Raw genomic sequence first — 15,083 nt, 5'->3', positions numbered from 1 at the left:
TACAAATGCTTATCCTCTCATGCCAAGTATGTATTCAGAAGAATTGTACAGCTCAAACCCCTTAGCCAAGACAGCTCCACTGTCTGGGCCTGAGGAGGAGAGCGAAACTTTCTGCTTGTCTCTCCCTTTCCCATCTCTTTCTTGGCTGTTTCATGCACACAGTGTGCTGGGCTTGTGTTTTTGAAGGGAATTTTCATTCTGGATTAGAACAGCGTTCATACATTTATGCAGGGCATGAGATTGCTTTTCATTTTGTTATTTAGAGCTGTAGCTGAGCAGGTGAAAAATCAGCCTTTCATGCTTTATGAAGTGCTGCTGTTGCATAGGAACTGCTACTGTTGAATCCAGACGGGAAAGAAATATGTCTCTCTTTCTCCTGCTTTTTATTTGAATACTCATGTTCAAAAATTTGTGAAGTGCAAGGAGGCTGCCTTTTCTGTTGTAAACTTTATATCTGAAAAAAATTCTTACTGGTAAAAAGTATTTCAGTGTCTCACTATGGAAAAAAAAGTGTCACAGTTCCTGTAACAGCATAAGGTTTGATATTTTATGGCTATGATACCACAAAAATTGATTGCTACAACATTTCTACATGGATATTTCTAAAGAAATATGTGATTAGTATTACTTGTTACTCATAGCATCCTTTACTCAAAATCAATATAATAAATGTAACATAGGTCTGAACAGAATGGCACGTAATAAAATATAATGTGAAATCAATCAAAGTCAGGCTAATGGCAGACGTGAGGCTCATATTCTGGTTAAGTGTGCTGCATTTAATGTTTCCAGATTTTGCATAAATATTTATCTCTGTATATTTTAAGAAGCTCCACTGACTTCCATACATCCAAATTTAAACACATGTAATTTTTTTATAGATTTGGGGCTTAATGTTGGGATAGATACAAGTTTTGAATTTTTCTCTCTCGCTTAAATGCATGACAGTAATTCCCTTATCATTTAGTAATATTATTTTCCATTCCATTTAAGTCTAAATTCACCACTAATATGCAGCACGGAGCTACTTTTGTAAAATTAATCAGTGATTTCTTACAAATAATGTTTAGGAAATTTTCCCACTCCAAAGAGTTCTCAAGGGCAGACAGAACAGGTTCCAGATAGAGCAAGTGGATTAAATGTTAAAGAGTACTTCTCTTGTAACTTTTGGTTTTGTATTCCATATTGGAGACTTTAAAGCTAAATATAACCCATCATAACCATCCTATTTGTTTATGTCCTGGAGAGATGGAAAATGTTTGTAGACTGAATAAGTTATCCAGTAATACGTAATACTCTTTTGGAGGTTATTAAAAAATATCAGAATGAACGTAATAGATATTGTTGAGTTTCTGAAATAATTAAGTTAAATTGTTGACTACATATTTGATGAACAGGAATATTACGAGTAAAGTTAAGATAGATTTGCCAAACTTAAAATCAGTTTCGATTACTGTATCTACTCTTTTTGAGCTCAGTGTTCAGAGTCCTCCAGGCTGTGTTTCCAGGTTGAAACGTAAGTGGAAGTTTTAGAAAGGGTCCCACACTTGTTCTAATTCCAGTCCACCTTAATTGCATTGATTATAGGCCTGAAAGGGGAGGGTTGGTTACTAGAACAGGCTCTCCAGGGAAGTGATCAAGTCACCAAGCCTGCCAGACTTCAAGGAGCACCTGGACAATGCTCTTAGTCATGTGGTTTACTTTTAGGAGCAGGAGCAGGGAGTTGAACTTGATGATGCTTACAGGTTCCTTTCCATTTGAGATAGTCTGAGATTCTGTGATTCTGTTAAATAAACGGATCTCTGGCATGATGGCGCATAGAGTCAGGGGTATCACTGAGAGAAATACACTGAGAAAGTCAGAACCAGTTGTCATCAACTGTGGAATTAGTGGTGCAAGACGAGGTACTGTTATGTTACTTTCTCTTCAATGGACTCTGCCGTTTGCTTTAAACCAATGATACATAACTGAAGAAGAAACACTTAAACTTGCCTTTGTAGGTGCTTGCGTGCTCAGTCATTGTGACTAATAAAGGGCTGCTATCACCATTGGTCCAACACTGTTAGTAGTGTGCAGCAACAGGGTTGTTCAGCTAAATATCTATGACTTTGTATGTAGTTATGGAGACCATTCCCTGTGTTTTCTTTCCTATTTAGCAATTTAAGGTAAAGCTGTCATTGTTTTAAACTGACTCCTTTACAGCTAATGACGATTTTCCAGATCACCGTTGTCAAGCCACACTTCAGTATCTCTATCTTTTGGTAGGTCTGAGGATCTTCTTCTAAAAGATAATAATTCTGCAAGTTCCGTGATTCAGAAAAAAATAATATTATATTTTTAGCCATGCTTGTCTGCACTTACCTATTCATAATATGATATGTTAGCACAAAGATTAATTTTCTCATCGTAAATATGCATAAGAGAATCTTAGTAACATAAATCTGATCTAACAGGTTCACCATGTATAAAGAAATGTAATTAATTTGCCTCCCTGCTTATTTTTACTGTTGTCTCTATTTTCCTTAGATTTTTCTTGTTCGTGTACTCCTTACTTAGAACCTTTGTTATGCATTCCATTTAGCTGTTCGATGTATCACACAGTGGTTTCAGTAACCCTAGCTTGAGTACTAATGAGTTTTGATAAAAAAAGACTGGCAAAAATTTTCTCATTTGCAAATTGGATGATTAGTCACACAGTCATAAAGAAAAATAAGTTTGGACACATACAAAACTTTTGCAAATACTTACTTTTGGTGCCACCATATATATGTATCATTAATTCACAGCAATTGAATCTGGTGCATCTGCATTCTAATACTACTGTTAAAAAATGAAGCATATTGTTTACTGCTCACTTGCCAGTTAAGCGATATGATTGGACATTTAAAGAAAAGCTTTAAAATATATCAACATATTTGAAAGTCAGAATACTCTTATTTTCCTTCAAATGAACTATACAAAATGTATCTTGATCTTATATTTGTTTGGTTTTGATCCCTTGTATTTACATTGCCAATTTTTAAAAATTCTACCTGCCTGATACCCTAAAGTGGTTGACTAACCTTACATCCAGTAATATATTATAAACACAAAGAACAGATCTCATTATTATATAAAGTTAAATACAAATCTACAAAAGTAAACTGTTTTGAAGTTCAATCACACACATAGTAATTTCTGTACGAAACTTCATTTACTATTGATGTTTAAGTGATTTGTATGGTAATCATCTCATTTCGCTATTTTTCCTATTATTCTAGCAAAGCATACATTTACTATTTCTTGACAAAACTGAAGGGGTGTCCTTCTATCTTCTGTCTGCTTGTTTTGGGTTTTGGGGGGGTTTGTTTTCTTTTTTTGTTTGGGTGTTGGTTTTTTGCTGTTGTTGTTTTGATTGTTGTTTTTTTCAAAAGCTGGTATTTGATAATTCATACTTAAGTGTCTTATTATATATATTTTATTCAAACTTCAGACACATGATGGGATTGTGAAAAAATGGAGTGAAGCAGGAAATCATGGTGATGAGTGGAACAAAGTCGAGTTACGCTTGGGGAAACTGAGGAATTTTGAAGTTATCTTTGAAGGCGTTCATACCAGAGGCCTAGGAGGAGGAGTAGCAATAGATGACATAGAGTTCACCAACTGCACCACAAGTAAGTTCAAGAGGAAAGTTTCTACAAGAATGTTAAAGGAGATGTAGGATGTTCTTGCTTGTTTTTAAATACATCGTGGTTTTATGGTTTTCATCGTGACACTTAAAAAAAATCGGTTATGGATACATTGTTTTCACTCTTATATCTTCAATAACATTTTCTACTCATACAGAAAGACTTAAAGTATCATTCTCGCACTAAATTATTGCAGGTAAATGCAAGAAATGCTTGAAGTTTTGTTACATTTCTTTGATGTTGAGTAAGAACTATCCTTAAATTCTTTGGTAAGTTATTGCATCTCTGATGTTGTATATAATCACTTTATATAAATTATGTCAGGTTATATCAAGTAAAGCCTGTGGTCTCCCTGTTCTATGGTAAAGGCTCTTGCCATAAAAATAAGTTGAGACTACAAATGAACCACTGTCACTGTTTCTTTTCCCATTTCAGTTAAAGTGTTCAGGCCAGCAAAGTAAAGAAAACCCTTGACTTCTTCACAGGGTACTCATCCTATTTAATTCATCTGTTTGTGAACCATAGGCTAAAATAGGAAGAGTTTGTCTTAAAAAAAAAAAAAAAAAAGTTAAAAAAAGGATGTTAATGGGTGGATTGTGAATTCCATCAAGAAAGGATGGGCTCTTTATCCCTGGTAGGCAAAAGTTTGGCACAGTGACACAACATAAGTGGATTTTTTGAGTGAGGCGATCATTACTGGTGCCACATATCAACACTGTATGGGTTTTGAGGAAGTTATTTGGGCAAGCCTTAATCTCCTGCCATGGTCTCGGTGCCCATTATAATTTGCAGCATGGAAAATGCACTCCTGGAGAGCATTTTTTCATCTAGTTTCATCTGAAAAATACAGGTTTGTCATTCAGAAAGTGCTCTGTGGTGTAAATCAAACAATGTAAACTGGATACAACTTGGGACCTACTTCAGAAGTGCACTTTAATAAAACTCTGGGGCAGATGTACCCTTAAAAGCTCTTCCAGGCCCTCAAACACTAGTGATTCCCTTCTACTTTTTCTAAATGTTTCATTGTCTATATTCCTATACATGTGATTTTTCTCCATTCTATAAGGATGCCCTGGTAGGATATTGGAGGTCAACATTCCCCTATAATCTGAGATAACAAAGGCATGTTGATCTCTCTTGCAAGTTGTTGCCAAGTTGTTCTCAGATGTATTCATACATAGAGTGGGCTCTAGTTAAACCACACTTCTGGGATTCTGTCCCATTTTGAGACTGTTTAGACACGTCACAGTCAGATTGCTGAAGATATTCAGCAAATAAAAATAGCAGGATTTATTTTTTTTAGAAGATAATATAACGTTGATACCACCTTCATATAATGTAGAAATATTACTCCTTACTCTTAAGTCCACATATTTTATAATAACATGAAAATAGACATTATATAAACAGAACTGGAAATATTCCACAGAGTTGTCATTGCAAGGAATGAAATTGTTTCAGTAGAGAGTAGGAAAGCTGTCACATGAAGGATCTTAAATCTCTTAAAATGTTAAGATTGCTGAAATTTACATTAGTTTTAGTCTATGCGTCTACAAATCTGAAAGTTAATAGTGTTTTATAATCAGTCTTGCATTAAAATACCTTCGCAGTGAAACAGTTGAGAAAGTAACTTACATTTGTTGCTGTATAACAACTATTTGTTTTACAGCATTACTTCAGCAAGAAGCTGTGTTGAGAAAGCAGTTATACCATGTGCTCCAACTACTTTCACACACTTGCAGCTTCAGCATAGTAATATTCCTTGTATTTTGCAGAAAATTATTGTTTATGAAGATGGATGATTCAGAGGAGGCTTTTCTTGTAGAAGTTTGACATACAGTTATAGCTCAATATACAATACAAACACAATTTTTTTAGATTTAATTAGAAAAGTTGGAAACCCAAGAGGCTAATCCTTTATAGAGCTGTCACTTGCATGGTGGATATTTTTGCACTGTACTAAGGTACAGTCTTTATACAATAAGGAAATGGTCACTTACAGTTTCTCCTGTAGTGTATGCTAGGCACAGCAGGGTTTTCATTCATTTAGGTGTTATGTATCCTATGGGAATGCATTTATGCTGATGTCTTTGCTTTTCAGAAGGACCAGAGACCTGTCGTATATTTGCTTTATAACTGTATGTATACGCATGTGTGGAAGCGCATATTCAAAAACCAAAATAAACAAACCCCCCACCTTCACCTCCACAGCTCAATTTTCCTGTCTCTACAATTTAAGCTCAAACCAAAGTCAGGAGGGAATCGTTGCATTGTCTTAAGCACCTTTCACATCAGCTCTGCGTACGATTTAATTGCCTTCTACTTCACAAGCTGAGATCTGCTTGCTTAATTTTCTCAAGGTTTTTGGTATGCTGACCTTCCTCTTGGCATGATGACATGAAGGAGCCTGGTCTGACCTTTTTCATTCTTGTTGTTATTGATTCTTTACCTTTGTAGAACAAACAAACAAAATACATTTTGCCAGAATCTCAAAACTAACATTTCCTATCTGACCCAAGCCTGGTGCCTTTAGGATAAAGAAAGTATGTCAAGTTTAAATTGTTTTTCTGTAGCACAGAGTTCACAGTTTTATTGTATCTATTGTTACAAAGCTAAAAGACAGCAAACACAATCTTACTGTGGCCAAATCCAAGGGGAAGTGTAGCATACAAACCAGAAGGAGTCAGGGGTTTCTTCTCAATAAAATGACTTGATTTATAACACTTATTCGGGTACTGTGTAGCTGTAGAATTGCTAAGCTAGACACATGGCTAGGGTCATCTAGGGAAACTGAAGGCCACATCTGTATTTTCCACTGGGACTTACAAGGTTAAACTAAGATCTCATATAATATTATGGATATTCCTGCTACGGTAATTACATAAGAAAAGAATAGACCATGAACAGAAAAACCTAGAAGGAAATTGAAAATAATTGAAACTTGAATAACAGGTTTGAAATAAAAGAAAAAAAAAAAAAAAAGATATGAGAAAGTCTTAAACTGCATGGGGAAAAAAAAAAATAAAAATGTTTAGCTGCTTCCCAGCAGTTGGCATGTAGTGGTGGAGCTAAATGTTAGAGCAGTTATGGAGCTTTCAGATATTTTGGGATAGCCTCCTCCTCGCAGACTGTCCTTTTGGAAGCTGCTGAATGGTATTCCTGCATCACGGTTTACAGCCAACACAATAAAACAGTTGCCTCTTTGCAGAAATAATGTACTCAAATGGAGAATGGGGAGCGAGAAGAGAGAGGTAGCCTGTGTGAGGTTTTTGACATCTGAATACTGGAACTGCTTTTATGCAATATGGTAATATTTAGTGGTTATTACAGAGTTTAATACACTCAAAGACTTACGTTATTATTGTACATGTGTTTTCCTTCAGATTGCTCTCATACAATGTGTTATAGAAAAAAAGCTGTGCATATCATAAGGGAATCTGCATGGAGGTTGATTAGCTCTGCAGATGACTTTGCCTTTCACTTACATATCTGTGATTTATATAGCTCATGTTATGTGAGGATTTTCAACTGACAAAGAGAATCTTTTCACTGTTTCTTTTAAAAATTAATTAGTTAAAAGCTTCTGTATCAGTAGAATACTCCAGATAACTTTATTAACTACGATCTGAGCTTCTGGGGCCCTATTCTTCAAGGCTCATTTCCCTCAGGTCTCACTAATTTCTATGGAAGTGAAGGTCAAGAAGCAACTGTGGATTTAGTGGAAATATAAAAGGTCTTGGAAATATCGTCAGAGATAGAAAAAAAAGAAGGTATAAAAAAGTTGGTTGTGAGGGGGTAAGTTATGTTTTCATAGCGAAAGTAATTTAATTTCCAAGTCTGATATCTTTTTATTTTGCTTGTTTAATTGAAAAATTTTAAAAACAGTGGAGTCACATCACAGCCAGGGAAAGATTGTTCTTAATATTTATTTACTGATTAATTACGCTTAATTTTTTTCACCTTCTCATACGATAATTCTTCATACAACTTTAGTGACAGAATATCCTACATGGTCTGAATGGAATTTAGAGTGATCACCTCTTGTGGTTTTTAATAATTGACTTTGACCATGCATGAGGTTTTTTGCAGGCTAGAAAAAAATGCCTGCAATTTTGCTTTAACACAAAGCCTGAGTATTGTACAGTATAATCATCAACGGTAATTTTATTTTTGAGACTTATCTGACACTTATCTTCATAATAACATCTTCTGAAAGTCCTGTCAGAGATAAGCTGAGGTCTGGTAACTTTAAAGAGCACTTCAAGCTTTATCGATTTGCTTTTCCAGCTGTCACATAGCAGTGAATTGGGTGCAACTCATCAGATGTACTGTTACCAGTAGTCGAATTTTGTACATCTGTAATTTTAAAGAAAAGGAATCTTGTACTCCAGATACAAAACACAGAGTATAAGCATATACATATACCTTACTCAGCCATATCATACATACTGATTTGGGCACCACCTGAAAAACAAACAGTGAAAGATGAATGAAGTGAATCGTAACTCTAAATTCAAATTAGACAGAAATATCTAGAACAGTTGATTATTTAGTTGATTTATATAGTTTTTCATGGTCTGGCAATTCAGTGCAATAAAAGTCCAGGAAGAAGAACCATTACAGCTCTAGTGATCTTTGTGGGTTTGTTGTTTGGGATCAAATTTCACAAGCTTTTCTCCTCATATTAAGGTAAACAGGATACACACTCAGTTATGCTTCAAGTGGTATTCAAATACCATCTAGTTTTTAAAAGAAAGCCAAATCAAAATGGCACAGTACTCCTATTGATAAAAGAGTGATTTAACAAATTGAGCTGAACAGAAATTTTCTTTAAAATAAAAAAAAAAAAATAAAGTTTGCTTTTGCCTTGTGCTAAACTTTTTCTTTCTCTTTCTCCTCATATATTTGTATTCCTGTTCACTTACTGTTTATGGCAAAGACTATAGGTGAAAGTACAGCAATCCTTTGAACAGCTTTGCTTCCATGCCCCCATAAAAAAGAAGCTTTGAAAGTCTCAGCAGAAAAATCCTTTCTCATTAGAATTCCATCCTAGCTTTGCAGGTCAGAGAGAAAACAACTAAAACATCCTAGTGTTTGGGTGTGTAGGCCAACTTTCTTATTTTTAAAATAAACTAGTGTTTTCTTCGTATCCTCAGCTATGTGTCATGCAAAGCTTTACATTTAATGGAGAATTTATTTCCTTCCATTCAGACACTTCAGAAAAGTTCAAACTCTTATAACAGAAACATTCAGTACAAACCAAGCCCTGAAGAGAGAGAGGGGAGCAAGCTGCCCAAGCTGATTTAGTCACTTAAGATATACATTCATATTCAGCTATAACGTATGTCCAGTTACTTGGGATTTTTTAAATCTTTTTCTTTTTTTTTTCCTCTTCAAATTATTTTAATGCTTTATTATGCTTTTCAACTGTTTTTATAAATAGGTCACTGTCAGGGTATTCTGGCATGGGACAATGGAATTGCATCACCTGGCTAAAACTTCTCAGTAAATGTGCTGAAATTAATGGTAAAAATCATATTTGTTAGTCTCACATTTGGATTTTGCCTTTTGAAGGAAATTATTCTTTGATTTTATGGTGAACTGTCAATTTACAAATTGCTGATGTTTATTGACTCTGCTTCATTCTAGAGGAAGAATGCTCATTTTGAGAAGTCTAGTAATTTTTGGTAGCTTTAACTTAATTTGTGTTGCTGTATCATACATTAACATGAGTGTGCTTTATCCTTTTTGAATGAAAATAGTACTAAACTCAGATCTCACAACACTCAGCAGAGAGTACAGATGACAATTTGGTTCTAGGCAAGAAATAATCTCCCTTCTGGAAATGTGACTCAGCCACAGCTGCCTTTCACAGGATATCCCAAATACCCTTGTTCAAAGGACTCAATGGGGAGGGCAGTGTGCTCAGGAGAGATACAGAAGAAATATAGGCTCCCTCAGCCCAGCTTGCCAGGCAGCGCTGCCAGAGTTACACTGGGGGAAGAGCTGAATTCCTGCACAAGTCATGTTATGCATACGATGATTTCTTAAACAGCATTGCATATTAAGACTTTCTAGAAACATACGAAAAAATGTAAATTAATTTTTACTGAAGAAGCTTCAGAGAATAAATAATACTGCATTTGACAATCTTCTTTAAAAAGATTAAAAGAATGGAAAGAAGAGAAATATAGCACCAGCTTGAATATGACAGTATACTCTACTTCTTATTGCACTGTACAGAAGCCATTTACATACCTGTAATGCTCCAGGATTGCTATTTCTGTTTGAGATTATGTAAAAAATGCATGAGAGCTTAACCTTTCACCGTCTTTCCTTTGATTTGCAACTCTCAGATTGTTATTAGGAAAACACTTGAGGTCATTTGCCACAGATTTTGAATACGAGAAACAAGTTTTAGCTTTTATCTCACTTTTCACAAGAACTCGGTGGCTTTTTAAGTTTCTGTTCATCTCATGTGAAACTTTTGAAGAAAAGTTGCTGACTTCAAAGATACTTTGGTTTGGTAGCACATAGTTGCAAAAGCAGCTTTTCAGAATAAACTTAAAATCTCATAATTTTGACATTTGTTTCACACATACTTTCTCTTCATATCCAATGGATGAAAAGCTCTGAAAGTAATCTATTCAGCTGAGCTTTCTGAGGTATAAAGTAGGTCTACACTAGAATCAGGATGGAGGGGAGACTGGGAGGGGAAAAAAGACTAAGCAGTAGAGACTACATGTCAAATTGCTTCAGGAGACTTTTTTTTTTTTCTGGTTGAACATTTTCATAATTACCGGGAAATAGAATTTTCTTCAAAAACATTGTTTGTTTTTATACCTTATACTTATCTTTTTAGCTTTATTTTTTGAAATTTTTACCTTACCTCCTTCTCTCTCTTTTACCACTTACAGGCTTCAAAGAGATAAAGCTGATAGCATCAGACCCTCACTCATTGCTCAGTCCTCACTGCTTCCTCTTAGTGTCTTCTTTAGTATTAAACAAAGTATGGCAGCTCTCTACATGAGGCTACTGTGAGCATGAGCTCCATATATTGCTGATACGCTCAACACTCTGCCTGGTATTTCAGTCTTATACAAATATTAAAAGTTCCATCTTTGTCTGGGGTGGGTTTAGATACTCCATGATATCAGCACTAGAAGCTGCAGAGGACTTTTTTCTTATCTTTTGTATTGCTTGAGCCAGAGATAGTTGTCTATTTCCAGAACTATGGCTGAATTATTTATTCTTACAGTTTATTTGGTGGCCTTAGGCACCATAATACTACCTGCTCTTGATCATCTTTAGGAAGCCCATTGACAGTTTTTTGTATCTAAAGGTGAAATTCTTTCCTAAGAATCAATATAATTTGTTAGATCTGCTGTTTATGTCAGAGCTAATACATATCTTTGAAACAAATATGGCCTTTTTAAATGACACATTCTGTGAGGAGAATTCCCTATGGTTTTTGAATTACAAAAGGACCTCATTTGAAATTACATCTAGCTTTCATGAGTAGAAACTTTTCATCTAGTTTTCCCTGCAAAAGATTGCCAAGGTCATCCATAGACAGAAACATTATTGATGAGTTTGCTAATAGAGTTTTAATGCTCTCTAAAAAGTCATGTAGAAAAGGATTCTGAACAATTGGGGTAAGCAAATGAAAAGCTTGATGCAAATTGTGTTTCGTAGTTTCTGAACTTCAGAGTACTGAGTACAGTTGACTTCCAGTTCTAATAAAATCTTCTACGAGCTTGTATTTCATACATTTTAATTTAAACAAAAGATGAAACTTGGGAAGTAAAATTCCTTTCTCTGAATGATATCTTCAACAAAAGATTTTACATTTCTTTATCTTTGATTATTCCTGTATCTTAAGTATTGAGGAAGAGGTGAGGGAAGTGATATGAATACTCTCACTATACAATACAATTTAAACAACAAATAATAGAATTAGGTGAATTTTCAACTGTCATTTATTTGAAACTATTTCTACTCAGAAGGACATTAACTTTTAAAAAGACAAATGGGGGGAAAAATTGAAGTTCCCTTGAATATATGTTACGTGTTTAATTTCATACTGTTGACATGGTGTTGTACTGTTGAGTGCCTGCATTCCTCTTGGAGAACAGAGAACATGACACTCTTGATAAACAGCAGGTCAGTGTACTTGACCTTGAGTTACAGGTTGCTTCTCAAAACAGCTCAACTCTTGTTCACTGCAGCCTTTAGCAACTATAATAACTTAGTATTCACCCTATGCCTTTCACAGGTACATAGCACTAGCCAAACATAACCTCTGACAATCTATGCAAGTCTGAAGTGTTGTAATGTAACACAGCAAGAGCATCTCTTCTTCTTGGCTGTGTAATCAATCAGTTCTTTCATGATAAATATTTTAAATAAGACAACATTCATTGTGTGAACCTAAAAAAGAATATTTATGGCTTTTTCATTAAGTTCAAGTTTCTTTCTGGTAAACAGTTTTCTTAAATTAAAACTATAAGTTTTCTTTTGCTTTTGGATATATTAACTCACTTCAATTCTTTTTTTTGTAGCACATGCAGAAATAAGCTTAGTACTTATCAAAAATATTTAAATTCCTCTAATTCTTCTCATTCCTCTTGCATGACAAATCCACTTTTTTGTATTGGCTATTTTACTATTTTCCACCTCTGACATTTAAATACATGGAATCAGATCATCCTTTTGCTTGCTGTGGCACACTAATAATTTTAATACTGTAGCTTCTGAAAGGCAACTTCAGACTAACATGGTAAGCAAAGTACAACTGATAATGCTTGAGGGTTTTGGGGTTTTTTTTCAAATTATATTTTTTGTCTGACTTTGGCGTGTACTTCACACTGTTATTCTTTTTTCCTTATAAGTTTCTTGAGGTGTTGTTAGAAAAAAGAGGCAAGAAAGAAAATTTGCCATAATATCTCATGTTTTGTTCTGCTTAGAATAGTTTTCTGTATGTTTGGATTTTCATGGAATGTTGTGAGTTAGACTATTGAGGAAAAATATATATATAATATTACATGTTATCTATAATCATCAACCATCACCCAACATGTTATCTTCTACTTCCTGGTGTTCAAAGTACAACTGAGGAATATGATCAGTCAAAAAGCTGTATATCTTTATATGCAGTCCCACACAACCAACATATGCAATGAAATAACACATAATGAAAATTTCTTATTTCATCTGAAATGTCGCTTTTCACTAGGAGATATTGCTTTGCTTTATATTACAACTTCCTAAAGAGAGGTTTGAATATTGTTCTTGGAAACATCCTTCTCCAGATCCAGTCCTAATTGACTCAAACTCAGATTTTGGCAACCTGGTAATTTTGATGACAAAATTAGAAATGGGCAAGATAATATTTTTAATAGCTTTTTCTTTTGTTCAATGTGGTTTCTAACTTTTCTCTTTTTGTTAAATTGAAGCTCAGTAGTCAGAATTGAGAACATATTTTCCAATATGTTATTTAATTTATTCTTTCTGATTAAATAGAATTTTTATATTATATTTAAAGAATGTCTGGTAAAAATGAAACTTCCAAGTTACAACTTCTCTGTGAACCTCTGGTTATTGGGGTTGTTGATGTTGAAGTTGTATTTTACGGTTAAAACCCACCATATTGCTTGTTTTGACTTAGTTTTCAGCTAGTGTAGAAGTTTTGGTCAAAATGAGTGTGTACTCTGGAAAGTTAATTTTTATGCCACAACACTGAATAGGAGTTTAGATTATTTAGTTTGATTATGCTATGCTGTTACTGGTACATTAATTTTGAGAGGGAGTTAATTTTTATCTCTGTCAAAGGCTTTTGCAAAATAACCATCATTATCATAAATGTAACCTGGTATCCCTAAAAATGACATATAAAGAAGATTTTACAGAAAAAGGATAACATTTGCAGATATGTGACTCTGTGATTAAACTTTATGGCATTCACATCTACTGAGGTACAAGTTTTTGCTATGACTATGTACGGATCACATGTTTTATTTTAGGGCAAGCTAAGAAATCAATAGTCTTAAATGCTGGTTTCTGGTATGCTTGAGGTACTATAAAGTAGCTTATTAAAAAAAAGAACAACTGTAATTAATATTAAGTGTTATATATGATAGACTAACATAATATTTTCTTGATTAAAGGTGAAAGGAGATAAAGGTGAGGAATGCGATCAGTCACAAAGCCATGAATTTTCAAACGTCTTTCCACTGTATGGTGATAATATACCTTTTTTGTATGCAGTGAAATGAGATGTCAAAATTATTTTACCTTAGTGGCTTTGCCATTAAATAATTTCTGTCATTATTTAAGCCATTGAGCGGCTTACAGAAATCACTTAATTTTCCAGTGCATCATTTCCAGTGCATGGTTGGGAATGGAGATGAGGGAGTCAGACTCTTCTCAGAAGTACTCACAGATAAGATAGAAGGCAATGGGCAAAAGGTTAAAAAAACCTAACCAAAACAAACAACAAAAGAGGAAATTTAATCTAGACACAAGAAAACACTTTTTTTTTTTTTTTTTTTTCTGTCAGAGTGGTCAAACACAAGCACCAGTTTTACATACAGGTTGTTGAGTCTCCATCTGTGGATATATTCAAAACCCAGCTGAACATAGTCCTGCACAACCTGCTGTAGTAGAGACTGCTTGAGCAAATGGTTGGACTAGATGACCTGGAGAAGTCGCTGCCAGCCTCAATTATTCTGTGATTCATGGTTTTCCAGAGCTTAGGATAAACCTTATTAATACATTTTTGGTAGTATTTTCAATGAAATTTCATCACATCATTTGGGGGAGGTGTGAAAACTGCCTTAACCATCACAAATAATTCAGTCGATATTTTCTCAAGAGTCCACTCCTGCTAAGGGCTCTTTGCTACATAGATTCTCCATAAAAAGCAGCTATAGCTTTCCCAGTATTTAAGACATTCATGGCAATGCTGTTGTCTGTGCATTCCCTGACATCTAGTCAGATCAAATTTACAGTGTAAAATTTAAAACCAAAATAACAAGACAGATATCAATTTGAAACCAGATTTTATTTATTCCATTGCTCAGGGATGTATGTATTTCAAGAGTAAAAATGTAAGGCAGGTCCTTCAGATAACTAACCTTAACACTGATTTTTTTTTTTTTTTAACTGTCTATTCTAAATATTTGAATTACATTTTAATGCTGTGTTGTTGTGCTATCTAATATTACCTTGTGTACATGCTTAAACTGAACCAGAAATGTAGTTTTCCGTTTCTTTTTTGCTCAAGAATGTAGTTCCTCAGTCTGTAAAATTCAGTAAGTATTTCTATTTGAGGAGATTAATGCTCTGAAACAATAATTTCCCCTTCTGGGAATATGGGCCTGCATAAAGGTAAATATCAAGGTGTTCTGTCCAGAA

The 15,083-nt window shown here is 34.4% G+C and overlaps 1 protein-coding gene across 3 annotated transcripts in view; it reads left to right on the top strand.

Moving 5' to 3' along the window:
- Positions 1 to 15,083, top strand: part of MALRD1 (MAM and LDL receptor class A domain containing 1) — a 249,923-nt gene that overhangs the window by 152,133 nt on the left and 82,707 nt on the right. For all 3 annotated transcript variants that reach the window (XM_030503871.1, XM_030503880.1, XM_030503888.1), the window contains one exon: positions 3,473 to 3,653. In XM_030503871.1, coding sequence (XP_030359731.1) covers positions 3,473 to 3,653 — 181 coding nt within the window. The remainder of the gene's footprint in view (positions 1 to 3,472; positions 3,654 to 15,083) is intronic.

The sequence above is a fragment of the Strigops habroptila genome, chromosome 1 (assembly GCF_004027225.2).
Source record: "Strigops habroptila isolate Jane chromosome 1, bStrHab1.2.pri, whole genome shotgun sequence".
NCBI lineage: Eukaryota > Metazoa > Chordata > Aves > Psittaciformes > Psittacidae > Strigops > Strigops habroptila.
Note: the sequence above shows the minus strand (reverse complement) of the source record. Positions and strands in the feature narration are given on the sequence as shown.